The 13360-nt window shown below is 53.5% G+C and overlaps 1 protein-coding gene across 1 annotated transcript in view; it reads left to right on the forward strand.

The window, feature by feature from the left end:
* The window catches only part of SHANK3 (SH3 and multiple ankyrin repeat domains 3), a 78471-nt gene that overhangs the window by 36414 nt on the left and 28697 nt on the right, over positions 1–13360 (forward strand). The window contains 4 exon segments of the mRNA XM_066319579.1: positions 423–558; positions 6689–6769; positions 9736–9759; positions 12869–12996. Coding sequence (XP_066175676.1) covers positions 423–558; positions 6689–6769; positions 9736–9759; positions 12869–12996 — 369 coding nt within the window.

Raw genomic sequence — 13360 nt, forward strand, 5'->3', positions numbered from 1 at the left:
ATTTCCAGGCCTGACCAAACACTCCATAAAACTCAGGAAAATCCCATTTTTTTGGGATCTCCCAGCAAGAAACGGAAATTCCCATTTCCTCCTCACAATCACCGTGTATGGTGACTCTCAACAGCCCCCCCAAAGATGCGGGAAAAGCTGGAAAATCTGGGATTTTTGTGGGTTTGACTCCTGGATTTTGAGCCCTTCCAGGAATTCCCAACATTTCCAGGGCTGACATCCAAAAAAACCCAGGAAAACTCCCACATTTTGGGGGGATCTCCCAGCAAAACCGCCTCAAAGAGACAGGGGAAAACCGGAAAAAATTGGCGTACAACTTCCGTGGGGGTTTTTTTTGGTTGTTTTTTTTTTTCCTTCTTTTCCCGCCAGGAATTCTGATCCCCAATTTTTTTTTTCCCCCTGGGAATGTGCAGGTGAATGGAGTGAACGTGGTGAAGGTGGGGCACAAGCAGGTGGTGGCGCTGATCCGGCAGGGCGGGAATCACCTCCTGATGAAAGTCGTGTCCGTCAGCCGCAAGCCCGAGGCCGAGGAGGGCGGCCGCAAGAAGGGTAGGCGGGAATTCCTGGGAATTCTGGGAATTCCGGCATTTTTCCGAGAATTCTGGGGGATATTTTTGGGATTTGGGGGTGGTCTGGAGAGGACAGCAGGAAGGGGAGGTGGGGAGGGGAAGGTATGGAAAGTTCCATGTGGGAAGATTGGGGTGTGCTGGGCTTTGGGATGCGCCGATTTTTGGGATGCAGCAGTTTTTGGGACGCTTCCATTGTTAGGATGTGTTGATGTCGGAATGCACCAATTTTTGGGATGTTCCCATTTTCGGGATGTTTCTATTTTTTGGGATGCACCATTTTTTGGGTTGTGCTGATTTTTGGGATGGGGCCATTTGGGGTGTGCTGGTTTTAGGATATGTCCTTTTTTGGGATGTGACAGTTTTGGGGATGGAGTGATTTTTAGGGATGAACTGTTTTAAAGGACATGTTCATTTTTGGGATGTGCTGATTTTTGGGATGTACCCATTTGGGATGTGTTGATTTTTGGGATGTGCTGATTTTTTGGGATGCATCAGTTTTCGGGACGCTTCTGTTGTTGGGATGTGTTGATGTTGGAATGCACCAATTTTTGGGATGAGCTGATTTTTGGGATGTGTTCATTTTGGGATGTGCTGATGTTGGGATGTTCTCATTTTGGGGATGTTTCTATTTTTTGGAATGCACCACTTCTTGGGTTGTGCTGATCTTTGGGATGGGGCCATTTGCGATGTGCTGGATTTTGGGATGCGATGATGTCGGGTTGCTCCCATTTTGGGATGCACCGGTTTATGGGATGTGCTAATGTTTGGGATGTGTCATTTTTTGGGATGCAACGGTTTTTGGGATGTTCCCATTTTTAGGATGTTCCTACTTTTGGGATGCGCATGGGATTTTTGGGTTGCAATGATTTTTGGGATGCACTGGTTTACGGGACATGTTCATTTTTGGGATGTGCTGATTTTTGGGATGTGTTGATTTTTGGGATGTGCTCGTTATTGCGACGCCCCACCTTCTGGGATGTTCCCATTTTTGGGATATGCTATTTTTTGGGATGCACCACTTTTGGGGATGTGCTGATTTTTTGGGATGCATCAGTTTTTGGGACGCTTCTATTGTTGGGATGTGTTGATGTTGGAATGCACCGATTTTTGGGATGTGCTCATTTTGGGATGTTCCCATTTTGGGGATGTTTCTGTTTTTTGGGATGCACCACTTCTTGGGTTGTGCTGATCTTTGGGATGGGGCCATTTGGGATGCGATGATGTTGGGTTGCTCCTGTTTTGGGATGCACCGGTTTATGGGATGTGCTAATGTTTGGGATGTGTCGGTTTTTGGGATGCAACAGTTTTTGGGATGTTCCCATTTTTAGGATGTTCCTACTTTTGGGATGCGCCAGTTTATGGGATGTGATTCTTTTGGGATGTGCTGATTTTTTTGGACATGCAAATTTTTGAGATGCACTGGTTTATGGGATGCTCCCAATTGGGATGCACTGATTGGGATGTGCTGATGTTGAGATGTGCCAATTTTTGGGATATGACTTTTTTTTTTTTTTTTTTTTTTTTTTTTTTTTTTTTGCGATGAGCCTGTTTTTGGGATGTGCTCATTTTGGGATACGATTTTTGGAATGTGCTGATTTTTGGGATGTGCTGGTTTTTGGGATATGTTGATGTTGAGATGCGCCATATTTTGGGATGTGCCAGTTTATGGAGTGTGCCGGTTTATGGGATGTGCTCATTTTGGGATACAACGATTTCTGGGATGTGCTGATTTTTGGGATTTGCCAGTTTTTGGGATGCAGTGATTTTTGGGATTCACTGCTTTACAGGATGTGGTCATTTTGGGATGTGCCCATTTTGGGATGTATTGATTTTTGGGATGTGCTGGTTTTTGGGATGCATTAATGTTTGGGATGCAAAGATTTTTGGGATGTTCCTATTTTTGGGGATGTTCTCAAATTTGGGATGTGTCATCTATTGGGATGTGATGATTTATGGAATGTGCTGGGTTTTGGGATGCATCACTTTTTGGGATATGCTGGTTTTTTGGGACGCATCAGTTTTTGGGACACTTCCATTGTTGGGATGTGCTGGATTTTGGGATGCATTAATTTTTGGGATGTTCCTGGTTTGGGATGTGTCATTTTTCGGGATGTGGTGATGTTGGAATATGCCCATTTGGGATGTGGTGGTTTTCGGGATGCATTAATGTTTGGGATGCAAAGATTTTTGGGATGTTCCCATTTTTTGGATGTGTCATTTTTTGGGATGTACCACTTCTTAGGATGTGCCGATTTTTGGAATGCACCTCTTTTTGGGGATGCTTCCATTTTTGGGATGTGATGCTTTTTGGGATGCATCATTATTTGGGATGCAGCCATTTTTGGGATGCACCAATCTTGGAGGTGCTGATTTTTGGGGTTCACTGGTTTTGGGATGCACCCATTTTTAGAATGTGAAGATTTTTGGGATGCGCCCATTTTGAGATGGGATGCGCTGATTTTTGGGATGCACAGTGTTTTGGGATGTGTTGATTTTTGATATGGGCTGATTTATGGAACGTTCCCATTTTGGGATGTTGTGGGTTTCGGGATATGTCCATTTTTTGGGATGTGCCCATTTGGGGATGCACCCATTTTTGGGATGTGTTGATTTTCTTGGGATGTGTCATTTTTTGGGATGTGTCATTTTTTCAGATGCATTGAGTGTTTGGATGCACCAGTTCTGGGATATGCCCGTTTTGGGATGAACTCATTTATTGGAATGTGCTGGGTCCGTTTTGGGATTTGCCCACATTGGAATACGCCAATTTTTGTGATGCACCATTTTTTGGGATGTGCCCATTTTGGGATTTGTTGGTGTTTGGGATGTGTTGATGTTTGGGCTGCAAAGATTTTTTTGGGATGTTCCCATTTTTGGCATGTGTCATTTTTTGGGATGTGCTGATTTTTTGGATGAGCCCCTTTTTTTGAGGATGCATCCCTTTTTGGGATGTGCCAGTTTCTGGGATGCGCTGATTTTTGGGAATGTGGGCAGGAGCAGGGAAGCTCAGGAAGATCCCAACCACATCTATGGAGTTGTGGTGTTTTTTGGGAATTGCTTGGATTCCGAAGAGCTGGAATTCATGGAGTTTTGGTGCTTTTGGGAATGGCTTGGATTCCCAGGGTCTGAAATTCCTGGAGCTGTGGTGTTTTTTGGGGATTGATTTGATTCCCAAGGTCTGGAATTCCTGGAGCTGTGGTGTCTTTTGGGAATTCCTCGAATTCTGGAATTTCTGGAATTGTGGCAAACATGGAACGAGGAGGTTTTGGAAGCTCATGGATGCGGGAAGGGAGGGATGGGAATTCAGGGAGGGATTTGGGGAGTCCCAGGATGGGTTTTGGGAATCACTTTGGGGATTTTGGGGAATCTGCAATTCCTGGAATTCCCATCAGCTGCTCCTCCTGGAGATCAGCTGCTCCAGGCTTCGGCTCCACCTGGGAATTATCGGGATGGGAAACAACCCTGTGAATCACTAGGAATGTTGGGGGCAGGACGGTGATCCCAAAGGAACACTGGGAATCCCAAGGTGGAGCCAGGGAGTCGCTGTGGAAATTTCTGGGCGCAGGAATTTCTGGGTCCCAGGGGATCCCAGAAAGTTCTGGGATTTCATTCCATGGGTTCCAGATTCCGGGAGCAGATCCAGGAGCTCGGGCAGGGCAGGGATTTTTTCAGAGGGATGGGAACGTCTGGAAGGACAGGGAGGAGCCAAGAGGGGTTTGAGGAGATTGAGATTTCAGGAATTCCAGGGAATGGCAGCAGGGAGGTGGGAATAGGGGATGGAATTATGGGGATGGGAAAAGGGGCTGGAAATGTGGAGGCAGAAAAAGGGAATGGGAAAAGGAGATGGAATCACAGAGATGGGGAAAGGGGATGGAATTATGGGGATGGAAGCAGAGTGATGGGAGTTTGGGAAGCAGGAGCAGGACGGGCTGGAGGGAGAGGAGCAGGAAGACAGAAATGGGATGGAAGTGGAGGGACCAGGAGCACAGGGATAGGAACAGGGATGGGAGGGGAATGGAAGTGGAGAGGTGAAAAGCAGGAACAGGAATGGAAGCAGGGAGTGGAAACACCGAGACAGGAGCTGGGAATGGGAGCAGGGGATGGAAATGGGATGGGAGCAGGAGACAGGAGCAGGGATGGCGGCAAGGGGATGGGAGCAGGGATGGGAGCTGGGATAAGAAGCAGTGGATGGAAACAGCGGGACAGGAGCAGGGAGGGATGGAAACAGGAATGGGAGCAGGGATGGGAACAGGGATTGGAGTCAGGATAGAATCAGGGATTGGAGTAGGAACGGGAGCAGGGATGGAATGAGAGACGGGAACAGGGGGGTGGAGTAGAGAATGGAATCAGGGATGGGAGCAGAGGGATGGAATCAAGGGATTGGAGTAAAGAATGGAGTCAGGGGATGGAGCAGAGGGATGGAATCAGGGGGATGGAATCGAGGGACTGGAGGAATGGAATCAAGGATGGGAACGGGGATGGAATCAGGGGATTGGAGTAAAGAATGGAGTCAGGGATGGGAGCAGGGATGGAATGAGGGGGTTGGAGTAGAGAATGGAGCCAGGGGGATGGAGCGGGGGAATTGGAGTAAAGAATGGAACCGGGGGGTGGGATGAGGGGATTGGAGTAAAGAATGGAACCGGGGGGTGGGATGAGGGGATTGGAGTGAAGGATGGAATCAGGGGGGTGGGATGAGGGGATTGGAGTGAAGGATGGAATCAGGGGGGTGGGATGAGGGGATTGGAGTGAAGGGATGGAATCAGGGGTGTGGGATGAGGGGATTGGAGTGAAGGATGGAATCAGGGGGGTGGGATGAGGGGATTGGAGTGAAGAACCGAGCCGGGGGGATGGGGGCAGGCATGGAGCAGGGGGATGGGAGCAGGGAATGAAGGGGGGCCGGGATCGGGGCCGCTCCCAGCGCAGCACGCGGGGCTCGGGGGAGGGAAAGGGAGGGAAGGGAAAAGGGAAAGGGAGGGAAGGGAAGGAGGGAGCGCCGCTGGCACGAGGGGAGCTCCAATTATCCTGTCACGGCAACCGAGGCACAACGGCAGCCTCGGGAATTCAACCCCGAGCCGGGGGGAATTCAGCCGGGAATAATCCTCGGGAAAATTCAGCCGGGAACAATCGCTCGGGGCCGCTCCAGCCGCCTCCAAGCCCGGGGTGAGCCGCTCGCCGCTTCCCGGGGCGCTTTCCTCTCCTCCCCATCCCGATCCTCCCCATCCACGCGGCCGCTTTTCCAAGGGATCCGAGGGGCGCTGAAGGCACCGGGGAGGAAGAGGAGGAGGAGGGCGGGGGGCGCTCGTGCCGTGTCCCCCCCACGCCGGTGACAGCGCCTGTGTGGGCCCGGCTGGGGCTGAATCCGCCCCGCTGGATCCTTGCCTGCCGCAGGCTCCGGGATCCTTGGAGCTGCCGTTGCCATGGCAATCCCGGAGCGTTTATTCCAGCATTGTCAGCCCAGGAGCAGCGAGGAGGAGGAGGAGGAGGGCAGAGGAAGAGCTTTCCACTCATCCTCGCTGCTCCCGGGGCGGTTTTGTTGGGGGGGGGGAGGGGGTTGTAAATTGCGGGATCGGGAGCTTTTGGGATCATCCCGGGCCATGTGTCCTTGGGCAGCTCCCGGCCGGACTCTTCCATAGGGTTGGGGATCCACGGCCAGGAGGAGGAAGAGGAGGACGAGGAGGAGAAGGAGGGTGGGGTGGGCTGAAGCGCTCCGGGGGCTGCCGGAGGTGGGGAAAAGAGGATCCCGATCTCAGGCCGGACACAATTCCCGCTTTTCCCGGGGCCATGACTCGGACTCTGCGCTGAGCGCTGGGGTGGGGGGGGGAGAGGCGGGGTGGAAAAAACCCCAAAATCTCCCCCAAAAAAATAAAAATTAAAAAAAAAAAAAAAATTCCCGGCGCGCGGGGAAGAGAGAGAGAGAGAGAGAAAGGGGGAAAAAGCCATGAAGAAGTTCGCGTCCACGCGCAGCCTCAATAAGATCCTGCAGCAGTGCGATTCCTCGTCCCGGGAGTACGAGGAGATCCAGGCGGTGGAGAAGAAGTGGCACCTGCACCTGGCCACGCCGCGCAAATTCCGCGAGAAGCGGTGCAAGATGCCCTCTCTGTTCCTTGCAGCCCCGCCGCCCCCCAAGAGAGCTCCCAGCACCACCCTCACGCTGCGCTCCAAATCCATGACGGCCGAGCTGGAGGAGCTGGGTAAGGCCGGCGGCGGGAGGGGACCCCGGCGGGGCCGGGAGACGCTTTTCCCGGCGGGTTTCCGGCGGTTTTCCAGCGGGTTTCTCGGTGTTTCCTGGGTGTTGTTTTCCAGCGGTTTTCCAGCTGTTGTTCCGGCGTGTGCGCCGTGGGGGTGTGGTGGTGGCGGTGGCGGGGTGTGGGAGAGGAGAGGAGGGGGAAGGAGGATTCCTGTGGCTGTCCAGAGGATGGCCAGATGGGCAGAGGGATGGATGGCTCAGAGAGATGGCCAGATGTCCAGAGGGATGGACAGAGTGAGGGATGTCCAGGGGGATGTCCAGATGTCCACAGGGATGTCCGCTGGGCTGCCCAGCGCTCCGGGGGCACATCCCGGGGAGGTGGGCGTGGGAAGGATGTTGGGAGTCTCCGAGTGGGTGTGGAGGGGTTGATGTGCCCTGGCCTTGGGCTCCTGCTCCTGTCCCTGATTGATTCCTTGATTGATTCATTGATTGATTCCCTGATTGATTCCTTGATTGATTCATTGATTGATTCCCTGATTGATTCCTTGACTGATTCCCTGCTCCTGTCCCTGATCTATCCCCTGAAACATTCCCTGCTCCATGCCCAGCTCCATTCCCTGCCCCTTCCCTTCTCCTCTCCCTGCTCCATGCCCAGCTCCATTCCCTGCTCCATTCCTTCTCCATTCCCTGCTCCATCCCTGCTCCATTCCCTGCTCCATCCCTGTTCCATTCCCTGCTCCATCCCTGCTCCATGCCCAGCTCCATTCCCTGCTCCATTCCCTGTTCCATTCCTTCTCCATTCCCTGCTCCATCCCTGTTCCATTCCCTGCTCCATCCCTGCTCCTCTCCTTGCCTTCCTCACTCCTCTCCCTGATCCTTTTTCTCTGATCCTGCTCCTTTCCTCACATTCCTCATTCCTCTCCCTGCTCCTGCTCATCCCTGCTCCTCTTCCTGCTCCTTTCCTTGTTCGTGCTCCCTTCCCCACTCCTGATCCTTTTCCTGCTCCTCTCCCCGTTCCTCCTACTCCTTTCCCTGATCCTCATCCTCTGCCTGATCCTCTCCCTGCTCCTGTTCCTCTCCGTGATCCTGCTCCTTTCCGTGTTCCCGCCCCTCTCCCTGCTCCTCTCCTCACCTGCCTCATTCCTCTCCCTGCTCCCTTCCCTTTTCCTGCTCCTCATCCCTCTGCTCTCCCTCCTCTCCCACGCCCGGCAGTCCCAGGTTTTGGTTTCCCATCTCCGGGCAGATCCCAAACCTTGCCAGGAGAGCTCCAGGTGAGCTCTGGGAGAATTCCAGATATCCAGGATAGATCCAGGAGAGCTCCAGGAGAATTCCAAGAGATTTCCAGATCTCCAGGATTTCTCCGTCCCCCCGCCGTTCCCGCATTCCCTGCTGCTTTCCCAATTCTGCTCCCCATTCCCAGATTCCCCGAAATCCTGTCCACTGCCACCATTCCCTGCTTCCCACTGCCAGAATTCCTGGCTTTTCCCAGCCCTTCCCTTTTCCCAGATCCAGTGGCGCTTTGTCCCTGGATGTCACCAGAGCGGCCACGTGGCCATGGAGGGATTCCAGGAAATTCCCAGGAAAACTTTGGAGCATCCCTGGCAGCAGGGCCAGCTCTGAGGCTGTTGATGCTTCCTCCTGCCCCGGTTCCCGTGAGAATTTGGGAATTTTCCTTGTGGGAATGTGGCCGTGGCACCCTGGAGCCTCAGCAGGATCCCATGTTCCCCATGTTTTCCCTGTTTTTCCATGTCTTCCTTGGTTTTCCATGCTCTCCCTGTTTTCCATACCCTCCTTGGTTTTTCCATGCCCTTCCTGATTCTCCATTTTTTCCTGGTTTTTCTGGTTTTCCATGTTCTCCTTGGCTTTCTGTGCATTCCCTGTTTTTCATGTTTTCCATGCTTCCCATGTTGTTTTCCATGTTCTCCCTGTTTTTCCATCCCCTCCTTGGTTTTTCCATGCCCTTCCTGGTTTTGCATTCCTTCTGGTTTTCCATCCTCTCCTTGTTTCCCATGCCATCCCGATTTTTTCCATTCCCTCTGGTTTTCTGTGCCCTTCCCAGTTTTCCACGCCTTCTCCTGCCCCCTCCTCTCAGCCAGCCCCATCGGGATGGGGACACATCCCAACATTCCCAGACTGGATCATCCAGGATTTATTTTATCCCAAGCCTGGATTCCCACCCTGCAATTCCCACCCTCGGTTCCAGACCATTATTCCAAATCCAATGGCTCCTTTCTTTTTGCCGGGAATTCTTGGGAGCAGAGCCAGACGAGCTCCTTTTTCCCACTTTTTCCCTATCCCAGATCCTCAGATTCCTCCTCCCAGCAGTTCCCAGTTTTCCTGGAGAGGGATCAGGAGAAGGATCTGGAGGCAGCTCCAGCTCTAATCCCACGATTCCCATGATTTTTTTCTGGGAATTGCGGTGCTCATTCCCATCAAGGAACGGGTTGAAGCCATTCCAGGGAAAACAAGGACTTCCCAAACTTCGCTCCAGCTTTTCCTGTGGATCAGAATTCCCAGGATTCTGCTTGGAGCTGCTCTCCTTCCCAAGGGATTGTCAAGGAAAGGGACTTTCCCAAAGGAAGCTCTGCCGGGTGATTCCTGCCCCGTTTTCCATGGATCCCAAATCCCTTCCTGACCCTTTCCCAGCCATCCCAATCCCCCTGGAAAAGCACATTCCCAGCAGGATGCTCAGGAATCCCTCCCATGCCAAAATTCCTGGGCTTGGACACCGGAAATTCCCCTGGGAGCTTTTCCCAGAGATTTTTCCACGGTTTGGGATGGAATTCCAGCCAATCCCGTTGGATTTCCAGCCAAAAGCTGCAGTTGGGATAAATCCCGGCTCAGTGGGACAATCCCAGCTGGATAAAGGCTGAAATTCCGGGCTGCCTCACTCAAATCCCGGGAATTTTGAGAATGGGAGTGGGAATGGTTCCGTGCCGTTGATTTTCGTGTTTTGTTTCCCATTCCAAGCCTCCATGCGGAGAAGGAAAGGGGGTGAGTGAAACTGAAATTCCTGGGATTTATGGGATTCCAGCAGCATCCAAATTGGGGGAAGGGGGGGGTGGAAATCCCAGGAATTCAGCCAGAATTTGGGAATTTGGGGACGGAGCTTCAGTGTCCTGGAGCAGCTCCAGTAGGAATTGGAATGCCAGGAATTGTGGGAATAGGGGATTCCGCCGGGCATGGGCAGAATGTTATCCCAAAATCCATTATCCCAAAATTCCCGACCCTGCCATTCCCAGCCGTGATCCTGCTCCGGATTTTCCCCGTGGGAATGTCCTGTGTGGGAATCCTGGCGAATGACGGTGTCCAGCTTTATCCCAAATAGCCAAAGCCTCTCCTGGCAAATCCAGGCAGTTTGTCCTGCAATTCCAGTTTATCCCGTTATTCCTGGCAGATCCATGTGGATTATCCCACTGTTCCCACCCGGAGGATGTGCCAGGGTGTGCCCAATGTCCCATGAGGGTCACAAAAAAAACCAGGAAGTTTGTGGTGAATCTGGATGGGATTGAAGGTCCCCAAACCATCCCGGGATTTTCCGATCTGGGATTTTTCTGTCCCAGTGGTTCCCCATTCCCTGTTCCCCTAGGGAATGTGGGATCAGCTCTTCCAGCAGGGAAGGTGGGATCCGGTGGGGATGGGATGAGCAGGAATCACTGTGGGAAATGTCCCGGGGATCTTCCCAACCTTTCCCTGGATCCAGCAGATCCAGGGGGAGCTGCACAAGGATCCCACGGATCAGGGAAATCCATGGGCCTGGATTCCCAAGGATTGGAGATGGATCCGGGATGTTCTTCCCGGCTGGAAGAGAAGATTCCAGGGAGAGCTTCCAGAACATTCCAGGGCCTGAAGGGGCTCCAGGAGAAGCTGGAATTTGGGAAAGGGATGGAGGGACAGGACACAGGGAATGGGGAAAGGGGAAATTTAGGATTTGGGGCAGGAATTCCCAGAGAATCCCTGGATCCCTGGCAGTGCCCAAGGAAAGGCTGGAGCAGCCTGGGATGCTGGAATTGGAATGGGATGGGATTGAAGGTCCATGGATCCCATCCCAAAATATTCCAGGATTCTGGGATCAAGGAGGCTGTGGATCCATCCTGAGGGGTTTGGATGGAATTCGGGGGTGGAAAAGGGAAGGGAGACCCTTCCTGGAGTCCTGAGATTCCCAGGGAAGCCCCTGAATGCCGAAATTCCTTTGGGATGGATCCAACGTGAGGCTGGGAGAGCTGGGCATGGAGGGTATTCCCTGGGAAAGGGGAGATTGGGGTGGGATTTGAGGCAGGAATTTCCAGAGAATCCCTGGGAATTCCTGGAAGTGCCCAAGGCCAGGCTGGAGAACTCTGGGATCATGGGAAGGTGTCTCATGGAATGGGAGGAGCTTTAAAGTCCTTCCCAAAACATTCCATGATTCCACATCCCACAATTCCATGGAAGGTCCCAAGGACCAGCTCCAGGAGAATCTCAGGAATTCCCAGCAGAGGCAGGAATTTGGGATACGGATCCACCTGGATCCGAGCAGCAACATCAGGTGGAGGTGACACAGAGTCAAGAGCCCCAACTTCCCATTCCATAGGGTGGGGATTCCATAAGGTGGGAATTCTGTAGCGTGGGAACTCCATAGGGTGGGGAAAAAACCCATGGAGAAAAAAATCCATTTTAAAAGTTTCCAGAAATCCATGGCAGCAGGCGTGGGGGGGAATCCATGGAATTAAAAATCCATGGAGGAAAAAAAATCTGTAGGAAAAAATCCATAGAGAAAAAAGAATCCATGGGGGAAAAATCCATGGGGGAAAAAAGTCATGGAAAAAAATCCATGGAAAAAAAAAAATCCGTGGAAGAAATCTATGAAAAAAAAATACTCCATGGGGAAAAAAATCCGTGGGGGAAAAACAAATCTTAGGGGAAAAAGAAATCCATGAGAAAAAGAAATCCATGAAAAAGAAATCCAAGGGAGGGAAAAAAGAGGAAAAAAATAATCCATGGGGGGAAAAATCCATGGAAAAGAAATCCATGAATAAAAAAAACTCTATGGAGAAAAAATTCATGGGAAAAAATTCATGGGAAAAAATAAAAACACCCATGAGGGGGAGAAAAAAGTCCATGGGGGAAAAAATGGGGGAAAAAATCCATGGGAAAAACAATAATCCATGGAAGAAAAATCCGGGAGGAAAAAAAATCCATAGAAGAAATCCATATAGAAAAAGAATATCCATGGAATTAAAAATCCGTGGAGAAAGGGAAAAAAAAATAAATCCAGAAGTCCATGGTGGGTGGGGGGTGGAAATCCATGGAATCACAAATCCATGGAGGGAACAAACCGCACCCTGTGAAGTGCCCGGCTGCGGGCGGGCTGTCCCCTGGACTGTCCCCGGCTATGCCCCGGGCTGTCCCCGGACTGTCCCCGGACTGTCCCCAGGCTGTCCCCCCGGCTGTCCCCGCGCTGTCCCCGGCTGTCCCCGGGCTGTCCCCGCCGTCTCCGGCTATCCCCCGGCCGTCCCCGGACTGTCCCCGGGCTGTCCCCGGACTGTCCCCGGACTGTCCCCGGACTGTCCCCGGGCTGTCCCCGGACTGTTCCCGGACTCTCCCCGGGCTGTCCCCGGGCTGTCCCCGGACTGTCCCCGGACTGTCCCCGGACTGTTCCCGGACTCTCCCCGGGCTGTCCCCGGGCTGTCCCCGGACTGTCCCCGGACTGTCCCCTGGACTGTCCCGGGCTGTCCCCGGGCTGTCCCCGGACTGTCCCCGGACTGTCCCCTGGACTGTCCCCGGGCTGTCCCCGGGCTGTCCCCGGACTGTCCCCGGACTGTCCCCGGACTGTTCCCGGACTGTCCCCTGGACTGTCCCCAGGCTATCCCCCGCGCTGTCCCCGGACTGTTCCCGGACTGTCCCCGGCTGTCCCGCCGTCCGCTGATGGCCGTGTCCCCGGCTGTCCCCGGGCTGTCCCCGGCTATCCCCGCGCTGTCCCCGGACTGTCCCCGGACTGTCCCCTGGACTGTCCCCTGGACTGTCCCCTGGACTGTCCCCGCCGTCCCCCCGGCTATCCCCCGCTGTCCCCGGCTGTCCCCGGCTGTCCCGCCGTCCGCTGATGGCCGTGTCCCCTGTCCCGCAGAGAAGCTGGACGAGCTGCTGGCCGCGGCCGAGCCCGCGCTGCGCGCTGAGCTGGTGGAGGCCGACTCCCGGGCGGCCACCGTCAAACAGCGCCCCACCAGCCGCAGGATCACCCCCGCCGAGATCACCGTGAGACCGGGATCCCGGAATTCCGGGGCGTGGGGTCGGGGCGTGGGATGGGGTGGCATGGGATGGGAGAATCTTCCCTGCCGAGATCAGTGTGAGCCAGCGGGAATTCCCTGGGAATTCTGCGGGAATGTGGGCATGGGATGTGGGCATGGGATGGGAGGATCACCCCTGTGGAGACCAGTGTGAGCCAGCGGGAATCCCAGTGGGAATGTTGGCATGGAACGGGGGACAGGGATGGGATTCCCAGGAATGAGGAGCGGGATTCCTGCGAATGAAAGGAGAGGGATGGGAGCCCATGGAAAGGGGTGGGAGGGATCATGGTACCGAGTGGTGCCGGTTCAGGAGTGGCAATCCCAGGGATGAG

This window comes from Sylvia atricapilla, chromosome 5 (assembly GCF_009819655.1).
Source record: "Sylvia atricapilla isolate bSylAtr1 chromosome 5, bSylAtr1.pri, whole genome shotgun sequence".
Classification (NCBI taxonomy): domain Eukaryota; kingdom Metazoa; phylum Chordata; class Aves; order Passeriformes; family Sylviidae; genus Sylvia; species Sylvia atricapilla.